The 13,370-nt window shown below is 34.6% G+C and overlaps 1 protein-coding gene across 3 annotated transcripts; it reads right to left on the minus strand.

Moving 5' to 3' along the window:
• Window positions 1-151: 151 nt before the first annotated feature.
• LOC128997167 (F-box/LRR-repeat protein 14-like) lies at window positions 152-13,169 on the minus strand. Of its 3 annotated transcripts, XM_054422756.1 has the most exons (7): window positions 13,059-13,167; window positions 12,692-12,770; window positions 8,394-9,885; window positions 6,829-6,938; window positions 6,180-6,323; window positions 3,864-3,998; window positions 152-2,571 (listed from the first exon to the last, which is right to left on the minus strand). In XM_054422756.1, exons 2-7 carry the CDS (start codon window positions 12,725-12,727, stop codon window positions 2,503-2,505), a joined length of 1,986 nt encoding a protein of 661 aa, XP_054278731.1. In that variant the 5' UTR covers window positions 12,728-12,770; window positions 13,059-13,167; the 3' UTR covers window positions 152-2,502. The 3 variants fall into 3 exon arrangements, with proteins under 3 accessions (XP_054278731.1, XP_054278730.1, XP_054278732.1); XM_054422755.1 differs by having other exon boundaries at window positions 12,692-13,169; XM_054422757.1 differs by lacking the exon at window positions 12,692-12,770 and having other exon boundaries at window positions 13,059-13,159.
• Window positions 13,170-13,370: the final 201 nt, after the last annotated feature.

Raw genomic sequence — 13,370 nt, forward strand, 5'->3', positions numbered from 1 at the left:
AGGATTCTTTAAATTACTTTCAGAAAGACCACTGCAGTGATGTATTCGTTAAAAAAATGATTATATTGACTATATTTTTAAATCACACTAAAATTACTTTTTTTCATTAATAAAACACAAAGGAATTGAATAAGCACACTGTTCTTAATGCTTGAACATTTATTCAACATACTCTCACAGAACAGTTATATCACAATGGCCTCCACCATATTTGTACATTCATTGTCTAACAAAATATATTTATCACCCAAAATAAATAAGGCTTCAGTTGGTAACAAGTGATTAAAAGCTATAACTTAAATTTAAAATAAACTACGAAATACTGGTGTAAATAAACATATGTTTTATGAAAGTATTTAAGCATAACAGTAGATATATATTTATAAAACAATAACAAATCAATTATGTACTTTATTATGTTTATATACATACAATGTAATAATAGTCTAACAAAATATATTTATCACCCAAAATAAATAAAGCGTTAGTTAGTACAGTAGACCCCCTCTTAACCGACCTCGTATTAACCGATAATCGGATTATCCGCCTTCGATCGTAAAATAATACAGTTTGTTTTAACCGACCTTAATTTGAGAGCAGCTCGGTTTAACCGCCGCTTTATAGGAATCTCGGCATTTCCGCTCCCACGCTGGGCGATGAGAACTGAACCATACGCTTATCTCCACAGGATATGACTAACAATAAGCTATTTTGTGTTGAGCACAAAAAATATAGCATAGCCAATTGTCAGTTTGTCATCATCATTCGTAGCTCGAGCACATCTGATCTGATTTGTTATCTGTGCGGCTAATTTATAACATCATAAAGTGCGTTACGATTTTGAGAACTGATTATCTTATCGCCGGAGTAAACAAACAACGCAACTTGTAAGGAAGGCAGGGAAAGGGGGTTAACAACTCCAAGGTCAAGATAGTTTTTGTGCCTCGAGCCTCCAGTGAGAGGCTATAAATAAACATCCTGTCTTGTAACAAAATGAAAATGGTCGCTTGTATCTTTAATGTCGACAAAAGGTTCTGTACTGTATTAAGATGTATTTGGAAAGCATCAATTAATACATTACAGTACTAAAGTTATTAAAATAGGAATTTTATTGACTCTTGCCTAGTATTATAATAATATATTCCACTGAAAGTAGGCCTGACTTAACTGTGTTTTGTGTTTATTTGTGACTTTTCTATCAATATGAAAAAGGAGATAAGAGTAGGGGCCTAGTTTATTTTATAAATAATGCAAGTATGACTTCAAAATAATGATTATATAATTCCAAATGAATAGCACTTCATTATGTTATGATTTTAGGGATTGCCCGTTTTATCCGACCTTTTGAGTTATCCGACCTAGGTCCGGTCCCATTAGGGTCGGTTAAGAGGGGGTCTACTGTAACAAATGATTGAAACAGGTATAAATAAGGGTATGTTTTATGAATGTATTTAAACTTATCATTAGATATATTTATAACAAATAAATGTGTGCTTTATGTTGATATACATACAATATAATAAGAGTCTAACAAAATATAGTTATCACCCAAAATAAATAAGTTGGTAACAAGTGATTGAAACTGTTTTAAATATAAGGGTATGTTAAATAAATAACAAATCAATTATGTACTTTATGATTATATACATACTTATACTATATAATAATATAATGTTTACAAGGAAAACCTAAAAGCCAATCAAAACGTACTGAAGTAAGTTTAGCACTTTTAGTCATATTCGCAATATGAATACTGTACCTACTTTGTATGGTCACCATTTAAATGAAGAGTATAAAAAGTATTAAGATCTTACACAAAATTAATACAAATATTATTTTACTGGTCTCCATCTTTTTGATAGAGTCTTGTACATTAATTTGTTTGCTTGTTAGTAAAATATAAATTTTTTATACAAATGTTCAATTGACATTTACATGATGTTATGTAGACTATGGTTGAAATGCAATTAATCTCTTAAAATATAAAACATTGTGCCAAATTTCAGAATAGTGATGGAATCCAAATCAAGTAACCCGAGATTTTTTTCTTCTTGATATAACCATTAACTTTTGGACAATAAGGTAGACATCATCTATATGGAGAAACTATAGTCATGTTGTTCTTAAAAGTAGAAAATAGTTAAATAAGCCACTCTCAGAATGTGCCAAAGTCAAAATACAATTTTTCTCTAACCTTTTATACAAGCCTACGGTAGTTGTGTCATTACAGAAGCTTGGCGTATAGTTTACGATAAGTTTTCCCTCCAAGTTGACCTGTTTAAAAAGTGTCTGTATATTTTTTACTCAATTTGTCTGCGTTCAATTCCATTCTGTCCACAACTTTAACTTTGTCCAGTTCCAACCGTAAAATCCCAAAGAATATTAAAGCCTGTGAACATTTTTGTCTTGGTACGACAGACTGTCGGCATGATACAAGATTATCTTGATGGTTACGATGACTAGATAGATGGACAAGTAGACGGGTATCCGAGAATTCCAGTGTCAGAAGCGAGGGAGGGGGGGAGCCGAGGGTGCGGATGCCCCGCTCATGTCCCTCCCACTGTACAGGGTCTGAAGAAACAAGATAAGTTAAGAACACAGAGAAGTAAGGTTTAGAGGAAACATATAATGGTAATTGTAAGACTTATTACTTATGTCAAGAGACAACCGATGCAGGCCTTCAAGGACAGACTGTTGCAGGAGCGGTCCCTGACCTGTGGCGTGACTGCATGCTCATTCCAGGTGTGTTTAATAACATACAAATTTTGTTTAAATGTCTACGTGTTCGTGTCGTGTACGTAAATCAACTATGACGGAGCCATTAGGTGGAAAACTTTTCACCTCTTCATTAGTGCTCGGCTGAAGATGACACAGAAGTGTCAAATCTACTGAGATTGACCATTAAATATTTTAAGCCAATAACATAGGTAGTAGGTCTTACAATTATTATCTCCAGTTCAGGGGCATAACGATGAATTTAAAATATAATGGTGCATTTAAGTGGTATCTAGGACAAAGTCGAACATCGCCCCCCTCGTCCTGATCTACTACAACACTCACGGTGAAGGAGGCTCTGTGCGATAGAAATTTCCTCACAGTGCTTGCCATTCAGGCTCTTTCTTACTCGTCCCAAATATCCAGCACAACATACCAGAGCTGAAAGCTCACGGTCTAAGTTTCCTCTGTACCTTACTTCTCTGTGGTTAAGAATCAAGGACTCAGTGCATCAAAGAACAATCAAAAACCAAGATAAACAGAGTCAGCAAACTGGCACATACTTTCTCCCATTAGCTTGACATTGAAATTGAACATACTACTACTATTATGAGCAAAAAATTTTAAAATAATTATACCGGATCAGAGGGGGACTTGGGGGAAGTCCCGAAAATTGCAGTAACTTTTGAACTGTAATTTTGTACAGCGTTGAGAGTTGGTTAAAAGAACCATAAACATAGGTATTAAATTTCATAATATAAATAAACGGCCGTAATATACGGAAACTTCAGAGCTGTGACGAGGTATTTATATCATATTATATTCATCAATTCAGCTCAGGGGCTAAATCATGTCTATTGACTAAATTTCAATCTAAATTTTTCAAGCTGTTTTTAAAATCAAATTGTTAATTTATGGGTTTTTTATGTGAAAACCATCACTAAAAATCAAAATTTCTAATTATAAAATTCTTTTGCACACACACATCCTAACACACACACACCCGCTAATAACTGCAAAAATCCCTTTTTTGTGGTTCAGAGAAACCCAAATCGGATATTTCCACCTGAAACTCAAACTGGAAAATTTTGACAAAAACAATAACTTCTCCACAATAGGGGGGGGGGGGGAGTAAAAACATAGCCTACCTGCAGATGAAGTTTATTGAGCATCTCCACCCCTTTCTCAGACATCTTTGTACACTGTGATATGTCCAAGTAGCGCAGTTGACCACAGTGGTTGACAATGGCAGAAACTGAGGCATCAGTCAGTTGATTGCAACCCTGATAAGAACGTAGAAATGTAGAGAAATAAAGTTCAAAAAAGCACAAACATGTCAAAACTAAGTATAATATAACAGTGGTAGCAAAAAAATAACAAATTAGAATTTTTAGTAGCTTAAAATATTTTATATTCGACCTTAATAAGGACAGTAGTGCAAAAACAATAGTTAGTGCGTATGTTTTAATTGATCGTTGACTAAAAGCCATCAAATGACAATCAAGAAAGTGTTTGTAAAATTTAAATTTTGTTGCTTATGTTTTGTCCCCATTGCTATTTAATTTAGCTTTAGAGGAAGCACTACAAGAAGTAAGACAAACAGAAGCTGGAATTACAATAGGGACCAAAATAAATGTCCTTGCTTTTGCAGATGATGTTGCAATTATAGCGGAGAGTAAAGAAGAGTTGAAAGCGCTGGTCACAAAACTCCTAAACCATACAAAGAAAGTTGGTTTAAGAATAAAAGAAGGGAAAACAAAAATAATGGAGTGTGGGAGAGCAACCCAAATAAACAATGACAACAATATAGAAATAAAAGGGTACAACTTTAAAAAAGTAAACAACTTCACTTATTTGGGAGTAATGCTGACGAATAATAATGAAGAACATATGGAAATACAACAAAGAATAAATGCAGCACACAGAAGTTTATCAGCATCCCACAAACTATTAAGCTCTCGAATACTATCACACAAAACAAAACTCCGTATATATAAAACCATTATAAGACCAGTTCTGTTATACGGCTCAGAAAATTGGGTGTTAAGTAAAATACCCCCGCCGCAGCAAACCTGCAGACTAAGCGAATTTCCATTTGCCTCATTGGATTTAGACTAAAATGTCTCCTTAAAAATATCACATTTATTCCCTATTTAAATAGAATCAGTTTAACACATACTTAGGTTTGCTGCAAAAGGGAGGGTAAAAGTGTTTTTTATGTAAAATGTTAATAGTTAGTAAGAAATAAAAACATTTTCCAAATTTGGACAAAAATTGTTAATAAACAAGCAAACTACAAAAGTATACTTATTCTCCATAAGAATAACATGGGAATTTTAAATTTACAACTTTTTGAAATTTTCTCCGTAACCATTAGGTGCATTATAACGCTTCAATATACTAAATTATTTGTTTTTTTAAGCTCTACAAAATAGTTTGGAAAGAAATTGCAAAATTTTATGTTTTTTGAGTTAAAAGTGGGAAAATCCCATTTTTACCCCATAAAACCCCCCATAAACCCCTGTTCCCATGGTCCGATCATGCTGGTTCGCGAACTCGTTCGAATAAACGTAGGTTTACACGTTTGTACCAAATTTCATCAAAATCGGATCGTTTTTGCTCGAGTTATCGCGCTAACGGACACACATATAAATATATATATATATATATATATATATATATATGAATTTGAACGGATGGTGTTTTTGGCCTCTAGGGACCTCAAAATGAAAAAAAAATCGGTCCCGGGTCCAGGTCTTACCATGAGTACTACGGTAATAGCTTATTCCCTATATGGGAAATTCGCTAAAAACAGAAAAACGTTTGATAGTGACAACAAAATATTGAGAAAAATAAAATATGGTCCAACCATTGAAGATGGGGAGTGGAGGATAAAACACAATGCGGAGTTGAGGCAATTATATATGGACCCAGACATAGTGGCCGAGGTGAGAGGTAGGAGAATGAGATGGGCTGACCATTTACTAAGGAAAGAGGACGACTCCTTAGTCAAGAACGTCCTTTTGAACAATCCGGAGGGCAGAAGACCACCAGGAAGGCCCTATGGCGAGACCCAGGTTAGAAAAGACCTAAGAAGACTGGGAAGAAGGGAAGAGGAGGCAATGAATAGAAAAATCTGGAGGTAGTGTGTTGGCGAGGCAAAGTACCACCTTGGGTACCAAGAGCCACGGCAGTAAGTAAGTAAGTATGTTTTGTTAAAAAGGTGACTTTAGAAATGTTGATAGTATCGTATAAATAATACTACCGTATGGATTTGATTTTACTAGATTTTTTTATTTGCACAGCTTGATTTCAAAGTTTGTTAGGTAAAGGTTTCAAAAATATATTAAAGCTAAAAAAACTTAATAAAAAACAAAAAGTGATAAAATTTTAGAAGAACCTACATTAGTTAGAGTATAAGATAGAGTTTCGCTATAGATAGGTTTGACAAGTGACTCACTCACTTTGATATCGAGGTACTTCAAACGTCGCAATCCCCTCGTGATAGCGACCACTCCTCCATCAGCAATGTTGTAGCAATGACTGAGGTTGAGAGTGTCAATGCTCGGGTTGTTTTCCCCAACTGAAGCTAGTCCAACATCTGTGATCTAAAAGTAGTTTAAATTAATAAATTTTCAAGATTTTTGTTGAACTTGTTTAATCTCTAAAACATTTTTGGCTGGGTTGGTAACTCCCAAAAGTGAACTTACAACTTTGAAACATCACAACTTTAATTTTAGGAAAATATTTTCAGTACAAAATAAGACTTACGTCCAAAAATATGACTGTGTCAAAATGATACGCATAAATTCAAAAGATAATTTTGGAAACAGAAACAATTATTCTTGATAATAATACAAGTTGGTGAAAGTTTTTTTTCCTGAAAATGTTTTGACCTATATCATGACAACAAATACATTATCCAGTAAGTTACTTACAAGTTGCAGCCTTTTTATATTAGACAAGCTCCCATGAGTAGCCTAAAATTGGGACACCATGCATATTACACAAGGTGAATTTTGGCTGTCATTTTTATCTCAATACCACTTTTAGTGCAAATGTCGCCAAAAAAATGTATAAATATTTAAAAAAAATTATTAGCTGATAAATTACCTGCTGGCATTGACTAAGATTTAAATGTTGCAGCTCTAAAAAGCGGAACGAGTATTTGAGGCTGACATCTGTGATTTTATTACAGCATCGCAAGTCAAGATCCTGAAGACCTGAAATATATAAATTGTAGAACTTATATAAATATACTAACTTTAGTCTAACTTACATATTCACCTTGCCTGCCTAATTTGCTTATACTATATAGTTGATACAATTTTAAAGTGTTGTGAGTTTGACTTGATCTGTTTACATTCAGCTTTTGGTTCTATCTTCTTCGCAATTAAATTGTGTTACTGTATGTTTAACTGTTCCTCATTTATATACCAGGGAAATTTAGTGATTGGCCTCACAGATACTTAAACCTTCCATATCTCTTAAAGAATAATATAACATTTTATACTGAGTATGATGAAATCAGCAATTATCCATTAATCCTGAAGGAAGCGATAGGAAGCCCTGATAGGGAATTGTGGATACAAGTTATGAATGAGGAACTTTCATCGCAAATAGAAAATAATAGAAGAAAGCTTTGAATTCTAATACACCAAGAGAGCTGCGTATGGAACCTCATTTGCCCCAAAGCAAGTCCCGTATAAGGTTGTGTTCAACACAAAGGCATAGATTATGATGAAGTTGCTCCTGTTATGGGTTACAGCTCTGTACGCTATTTAATAGAATTAGCCGCTGAAAACGACTTTGAAATAGACCAAATGGATTCTGTCACTGCATTTACTCAAGGAGATCTCCACCAAAGGAGTATACATGAATCAACCTGAAGAATCTCATCATGAACCAAACAAAGTTTGTCGATTAGGCTGGGCCTAAAAGTAAATATGGTCTAAAACAAGCAAGTAATGAGTGGAATCCGAAACTTCACTCATGTTTGGCAAAAATAGGACTAGCTGAGTCAATCTTTGATTCATGTGTTTATCACATGATGAAAAATGAGATGAATATTAATCGTAACAGTCTTCATGGAGGATTTGCTAGCTTTTCACAACTTTCATAAACATCCAAAAGAAACCCCAAAATCAAGATTAATGAAAGCATTCAAAATGAAAGATATAAGGACAGCTAAATTTATTTTGGGATTTAGAAGGTGTTGTAAGATTTCATAAATCAGTTTAATAAAAGAAAAGGCATGTGGTGAAAACAGACCGGGCTTTATACAGATTCGTGACTGCATTAAGGCCTAGGTTAAAGGTCATGTCATGTTAAAGGTCTGCATTAAGTCCGGTAATTTAAATCAGCACACTCTCTCAGAAGGAAAAAGAAATCCTTAGTAATGGTCATCCACGTCAATTTTTCCTAACCTACAAAATAGTTCTAAAATCAAGGTTAATACTACCCTTTAACCCATTACCTTGAAGGTTTTTATACTTCAAGGTTGAAATCCATCCAGATATATAAGTAGGTACTGTAAGTGAACAATTGTATGGTAGTTGTATGATTATTGCTATAAGAATATTAGTTGTAAACATCATTACAAAACAACAGACTTCATCATGAATGAGCTGTTTGAAAGAACTGCCATAAAAATTTTCATAAAATAATGTACCACTGACCTTTTAACCGAACTAAGGAATGTCCAATATTCGAGCTATGGATGAGTTGAGCTTCACACATCTTTTGGACTGCTTTCTTCCTATTGGCGTCTTTGATTATCTCTTCCTCGGCTTTGCTGCGTAGGGATATGTACGGCCTGGGCTGAGATATCACTACGTTACTCATGGTTTCTTGTACGGCAGCAACATCAGCTTCGTCTGCAGAAGCACTGACACCCATCCCCGTCAACCCAGCATCAGTCACAGAGTCACAACTAGCCAACCTCAACGACCGAAGCTTCAACTGATGCTGGAAAATAGCTTGTACAGAGTCGTCGGTGACTGCGTTGAAGCAGTAGCTCAAATTCAAATGAGTCAGTTCTGGTAAGTTCTTAGCCATCAGGATTATAACAGGGCTTGTTACAGTATTCAACCCCTCCATGTATAGTTTCCTGACCTTCAAGTTGATTTCAGAACACAACCCTTCTTTGATACCTTCGTTTGTTACTTGCTCGCACTGGGAAATGTCAAGTTCTTCGAGATGTTTTAGTTTTTTCAACTGAGTGATACCGATGTCTGTGATCGCTCGACAGTTTCTTACAGCGAGCTTTTTCAGTTTTGCCATATCATTGCAGATGTACAACAGCGATTGGTCTGTGATTCTTGAACAGTAACTGACGTCCAACACTGTAATGTGTTTTTGATGTTGGGATACTGCATGAATTGCTGCGTTTGTCAGCTGTTCACACGACGTAACGTACAGTTCATCCAGCTCAAGTTGGTCAAGCTCTGATAGTAACGATATTGCGTTACTATCAATTAACGTTCTGCTTAAATTTACCTTTTTAATTACATTAACTCTTTTACTAATAAAGTTGAAGAAGTTCCAAAATGTTAGCACTGTTTCTGAAGCGTATTCGCTATTATCAACAGTCAATCTGTCCGGATAATATTTCTTATATAGCCCTGCGTGGTATGACATCTGACATCCTTCAAGAGAGATTGATTCCAATTTGGGTATGACTGCCATAAGTCGGTTGAGTAGTGCATCGGATAAATAACGGTTAGCGTTAAGATTTAATTCTTTCAACTGACAGAGAACTGTACAAACAGCCCTTACATCTGCAGCGCTTTCTAGCAGTCGCCCAGCCATGAATAGTTCACGGCAATTATCCAATACTAATGATTCCAAATTCACACAGCCTAGTAAGATTTCAATGAATGTCTTGTCGTACATATCACAGTTTACAAAACAAAGAGATTTCAAACTCGGTAACATTTTTTCCCAAAAACCTTTCAATTTATGGTTTATTTCAAGTTCTATCAAAATAAGGTGAAAATATGACTTTGATGAGTTTTTGAAGATTGAAAATGCTTCTGGTGATTTTTTGATAACCACCTTTTCTTGATTGATAAATTTTGGATGGAGAGAGGCCTCGTACCAAATCTTGCAAACTTGACTGGCTACAACTCGGTCTGGGTATTGAAGAAATCCCATTATGTGAATTATAACCTGAAAAAACCACAAATGAAAAAATAAGGCAAAAGCATTTTGTTGAAACATTCTACATAGGCTATTATGCCAAGTAGGTAGCCCGCATTACGAGATTCCAAAGTTTCACAAACTTTCACTAGCTGAGAACTGCTTCCAGTTAAAAAACCTGAAAAACTAATTGATACGCCAACAATATCAGTTAAACAACGAGGCAGTTTCAATATTGAAATTGTTTCCTCGTTGTCTAATGAGCTATTACAAAAGATAAAAAGCAATATGGGTGTAACATAAACGACACGGTTAACCTAACTATTACCTACACTTTACCTTCTTAAGCCCTAACCTGCTTTTCCACTTGCCTAAATAAGATCCATTGTTCAATCTGTGCTTTATACAATTGTTGGATTATTCCATAATATTTTTCTGCAGAGAACCTGCGATATATTATAGGATATATATATTAAATAAATTTAGATTTGGTTTGATAAATCATCGATTTGAAACTATTATTATTCCAATATAAACATAGAGTTAAGTTATGATCTGTTTACATTTTTATTGATTTTTAATAAACTAAAGAAAACATCGATTTGCATTTATTATCTTTTACGTTTTCATTGATATTTAGATTAAACTACAATAGGCTATTTTACCAAAAGTAAAATATATTATGAACATTAAAAAACAAACAATAAGTTAACTAAAACTGCAATCATTTATAAACAAATGATAAACAAACAAAAAACCTTCAATCTAGGGAAGAATTTAAATTGCCTTTAAAAAAATTGAGAAACGGATCAAGAATCAAAGGTTTATTTCTTGTATGCTATTATGCAGTTTATAACGACTGTCAAAAATATAAAGATATTTGAGTTTGAGTTTAACTTTTAACCGGACATTGGTTTAATCGGACTACACTCGGCGGGAATGACATTTCTTTAACCGGACTACATCGGCAGGAAGTGGGCGGTACTATTCTCGTGGGAAATATGTATACAGTACCGGTATGTATTTAAATGGTCCTTTTAGGCTAACGAATTTTGGGAATGTCGGTTTAACCGGAAAAACCGTTATCCGGACGGGCCTCTGTCCCGAGGAGTCTGGAGAAGAGTGAGTCTACTGTACATGATAAAATAAACAAACTACCTACTTTAGCTGGAGTTAACTTATGGCAGAGGTGGGAAAAATGTATTATTGATGCCATAGAATAGTTTATAGGCTAAACTAATTTTAGAACGATTTAGCTGAGGTTTCGGTCATAAATAAGTATAGTACGGTACCAAAAATTTAACTAGGTACCTTAGCTTTTTTAATGGTTCAAATTGGATCCAGCCATCTAGCCTATGATTAATGCAATGGGTAGATTGATATAACTTCCAGCAGCGACCTTCTGGTTACAAGTCAGCACTTAACTCATAGACCACTCAGTAACCTTAACCAAACTGCAGTGCAGTAATGTGAGTAAATGTAGGACGTAAAATAAAATCCAGCCATTTAGAGTAGACTTCTGTATCTGTTGGCACAAACAACCGAATGAAAATATCGATCGATATATCGTTTGGTTAGGTAGGTAAGGTTAACCAAACAATATAGGTATCGAATGAAACATCGGACAATCTTTATATTTTCATTTGGTTGTTTGTGCCAACAGATACGGAAGTCTACCCATATAATTAAATAAGGTATAATATAATTAAATAAAGGCAAACATATAAACGTGTTGGAAAGCAGACTTTCCAGAACTGTTTTCCTTTTAACACGTTCGCTACTGAGCGTCGCATATGCGACACCGCGGTCATTGTCACAGACCGAGGTATACATTTGAATTTTACACATAGACCGGCTGTCACTTGGTTTACAGTACACAGAGACCACAGGCGAAAACCTTATAAAACAATGATCATTTACATCGTAATACGCTACAATCGTGTTTGTAAATAATTTATTCTTGTTTTTTTGTATTTTTTATAATTTTGTGCTATTGCAGTGTAGCGTGTTAAGGAAATTAAAAAACTTGGTCACAGACACCTACCTAAAGCTGGCCTATTATGGCCTCTTCCACAGCCCGTTGAGCTATCATTGTCTGGGGACATGCTTCAGAGACCAACAAAACATTCTGATAGTTCAAAAGGCTGCCATAAGAGCCATAACCTCCAGCGAAAGAGACAAACACTCTAGGCCACTTTTCCGTGCCTTAGGAGTAATGACTATTAACAGCCAATTCATCTACAACTGTCTGGTGCAGGTCAAGGAAAATATAGATAACCTCAACTGCAGACACCACCTACATAACTTAGTTAACTTATAAGTTAATTTGAGAAAAGGAGAAAATCAAAACGTTCCTTTCTGCAGGCTGAGTAAACAAAAATAGTGGTTATCCGGTCCTTGGCGTCAAACTCTATAACCACCGGCACCAGGACATAAAGTCGCTCCCTCTTAAGGACTTTAACTTAGAGGAGCTACTCAAGGCCCTGTAGGCCGAAGGAATATTTCACAGAGGAAAATGGTGAATGGACCTCGTAACTACAGCCATGTTAACCGCTTAAATATCTAAAGTATTAAAATTTTTTTTTTTTTTCTTTTGACGAAATCAATCCAGTTACTAGGTAGCCTACTGGTCAACGATGGATAACATGGTATAAAGGCATAAAGTATATAGGGCCTAAATAAATTACAGTTGGGCCTAGTATTTAAATTAATGGTGTGATCAAGTCTAACTTAACTTAGGCTAATAATTTTAAAAATTGTACGGGTGATTTAACTTATTCAAATTAAGTTAGGTACCGGTACTTAAGTTAATAGGCTTAGTTGGAATAAGACCTACCTCTAAAGGAAGAAAATTGACATTATTTTCAGTCATTGGATGATCTTCCTCTGGATTAACACTTTCAATTTGAATTAACCTGTTCATTATTAATAAGCAAAGGTTAGCGATGTAAGTTATATAACCTAGGCTAGGCAAAAAGCACAATCTTTTAAGCTAACATAGCCTAACGTAATTTCTAGCTAAAAACTTCCTTTTAACATTCACACTTTGATTTAATAGGCCTAGGCCTAGTAGGTTTTAAAAATAACACTATTTAAATTATTACTAGGCCTTACTGAATAAAGATAAGTTAAATGTAGGACTATGTATTTCACTAAAGGCAACTGAACTTGTAAGGTGAATCACATAATTATTTCTCACTTACTGTAACACATAAATAATAAAAATTAAATAATAATACAGATATCAAGGTTTGAATAATAGTTTTGCATTATATTGTGTTGAAATTGTAAAATGTTGTTTGTGTTGTGTATCATCATCCTGTCATGTGTCTTAGAAAAGTGATCATATGACCGTACCATTCCATAAATCCGTAAAACAGATGACAAGATAGTAACAGTAAATCAGGTTTTAAACTGTTGATGTTGATTTGAGCATTGATGTTTTTATTTTAGGTCAAGGAAGTCATGTAGTGGGGATATAGGGTGTTTAATATTATTTGCATCTATGTAAGTTT

Source organism: Macrosteles quadrilineatus, unplaced genomic scaffold (assembly GCF_028750875.1).
Source record: "Macrosteles quadrilineatus isolate MER2022 unplaced genomic scaffold, UCM_ALF_1.0 Scaffold_6__1_contigs__length_79288215, whole genome shotgun sequence".
NCBI lineage: Eukaryota > Metazoa > Arthropoda > Insecta > Hemiptera > Cicadellidae > Macrosteles > Macrosteles quadrilineatus.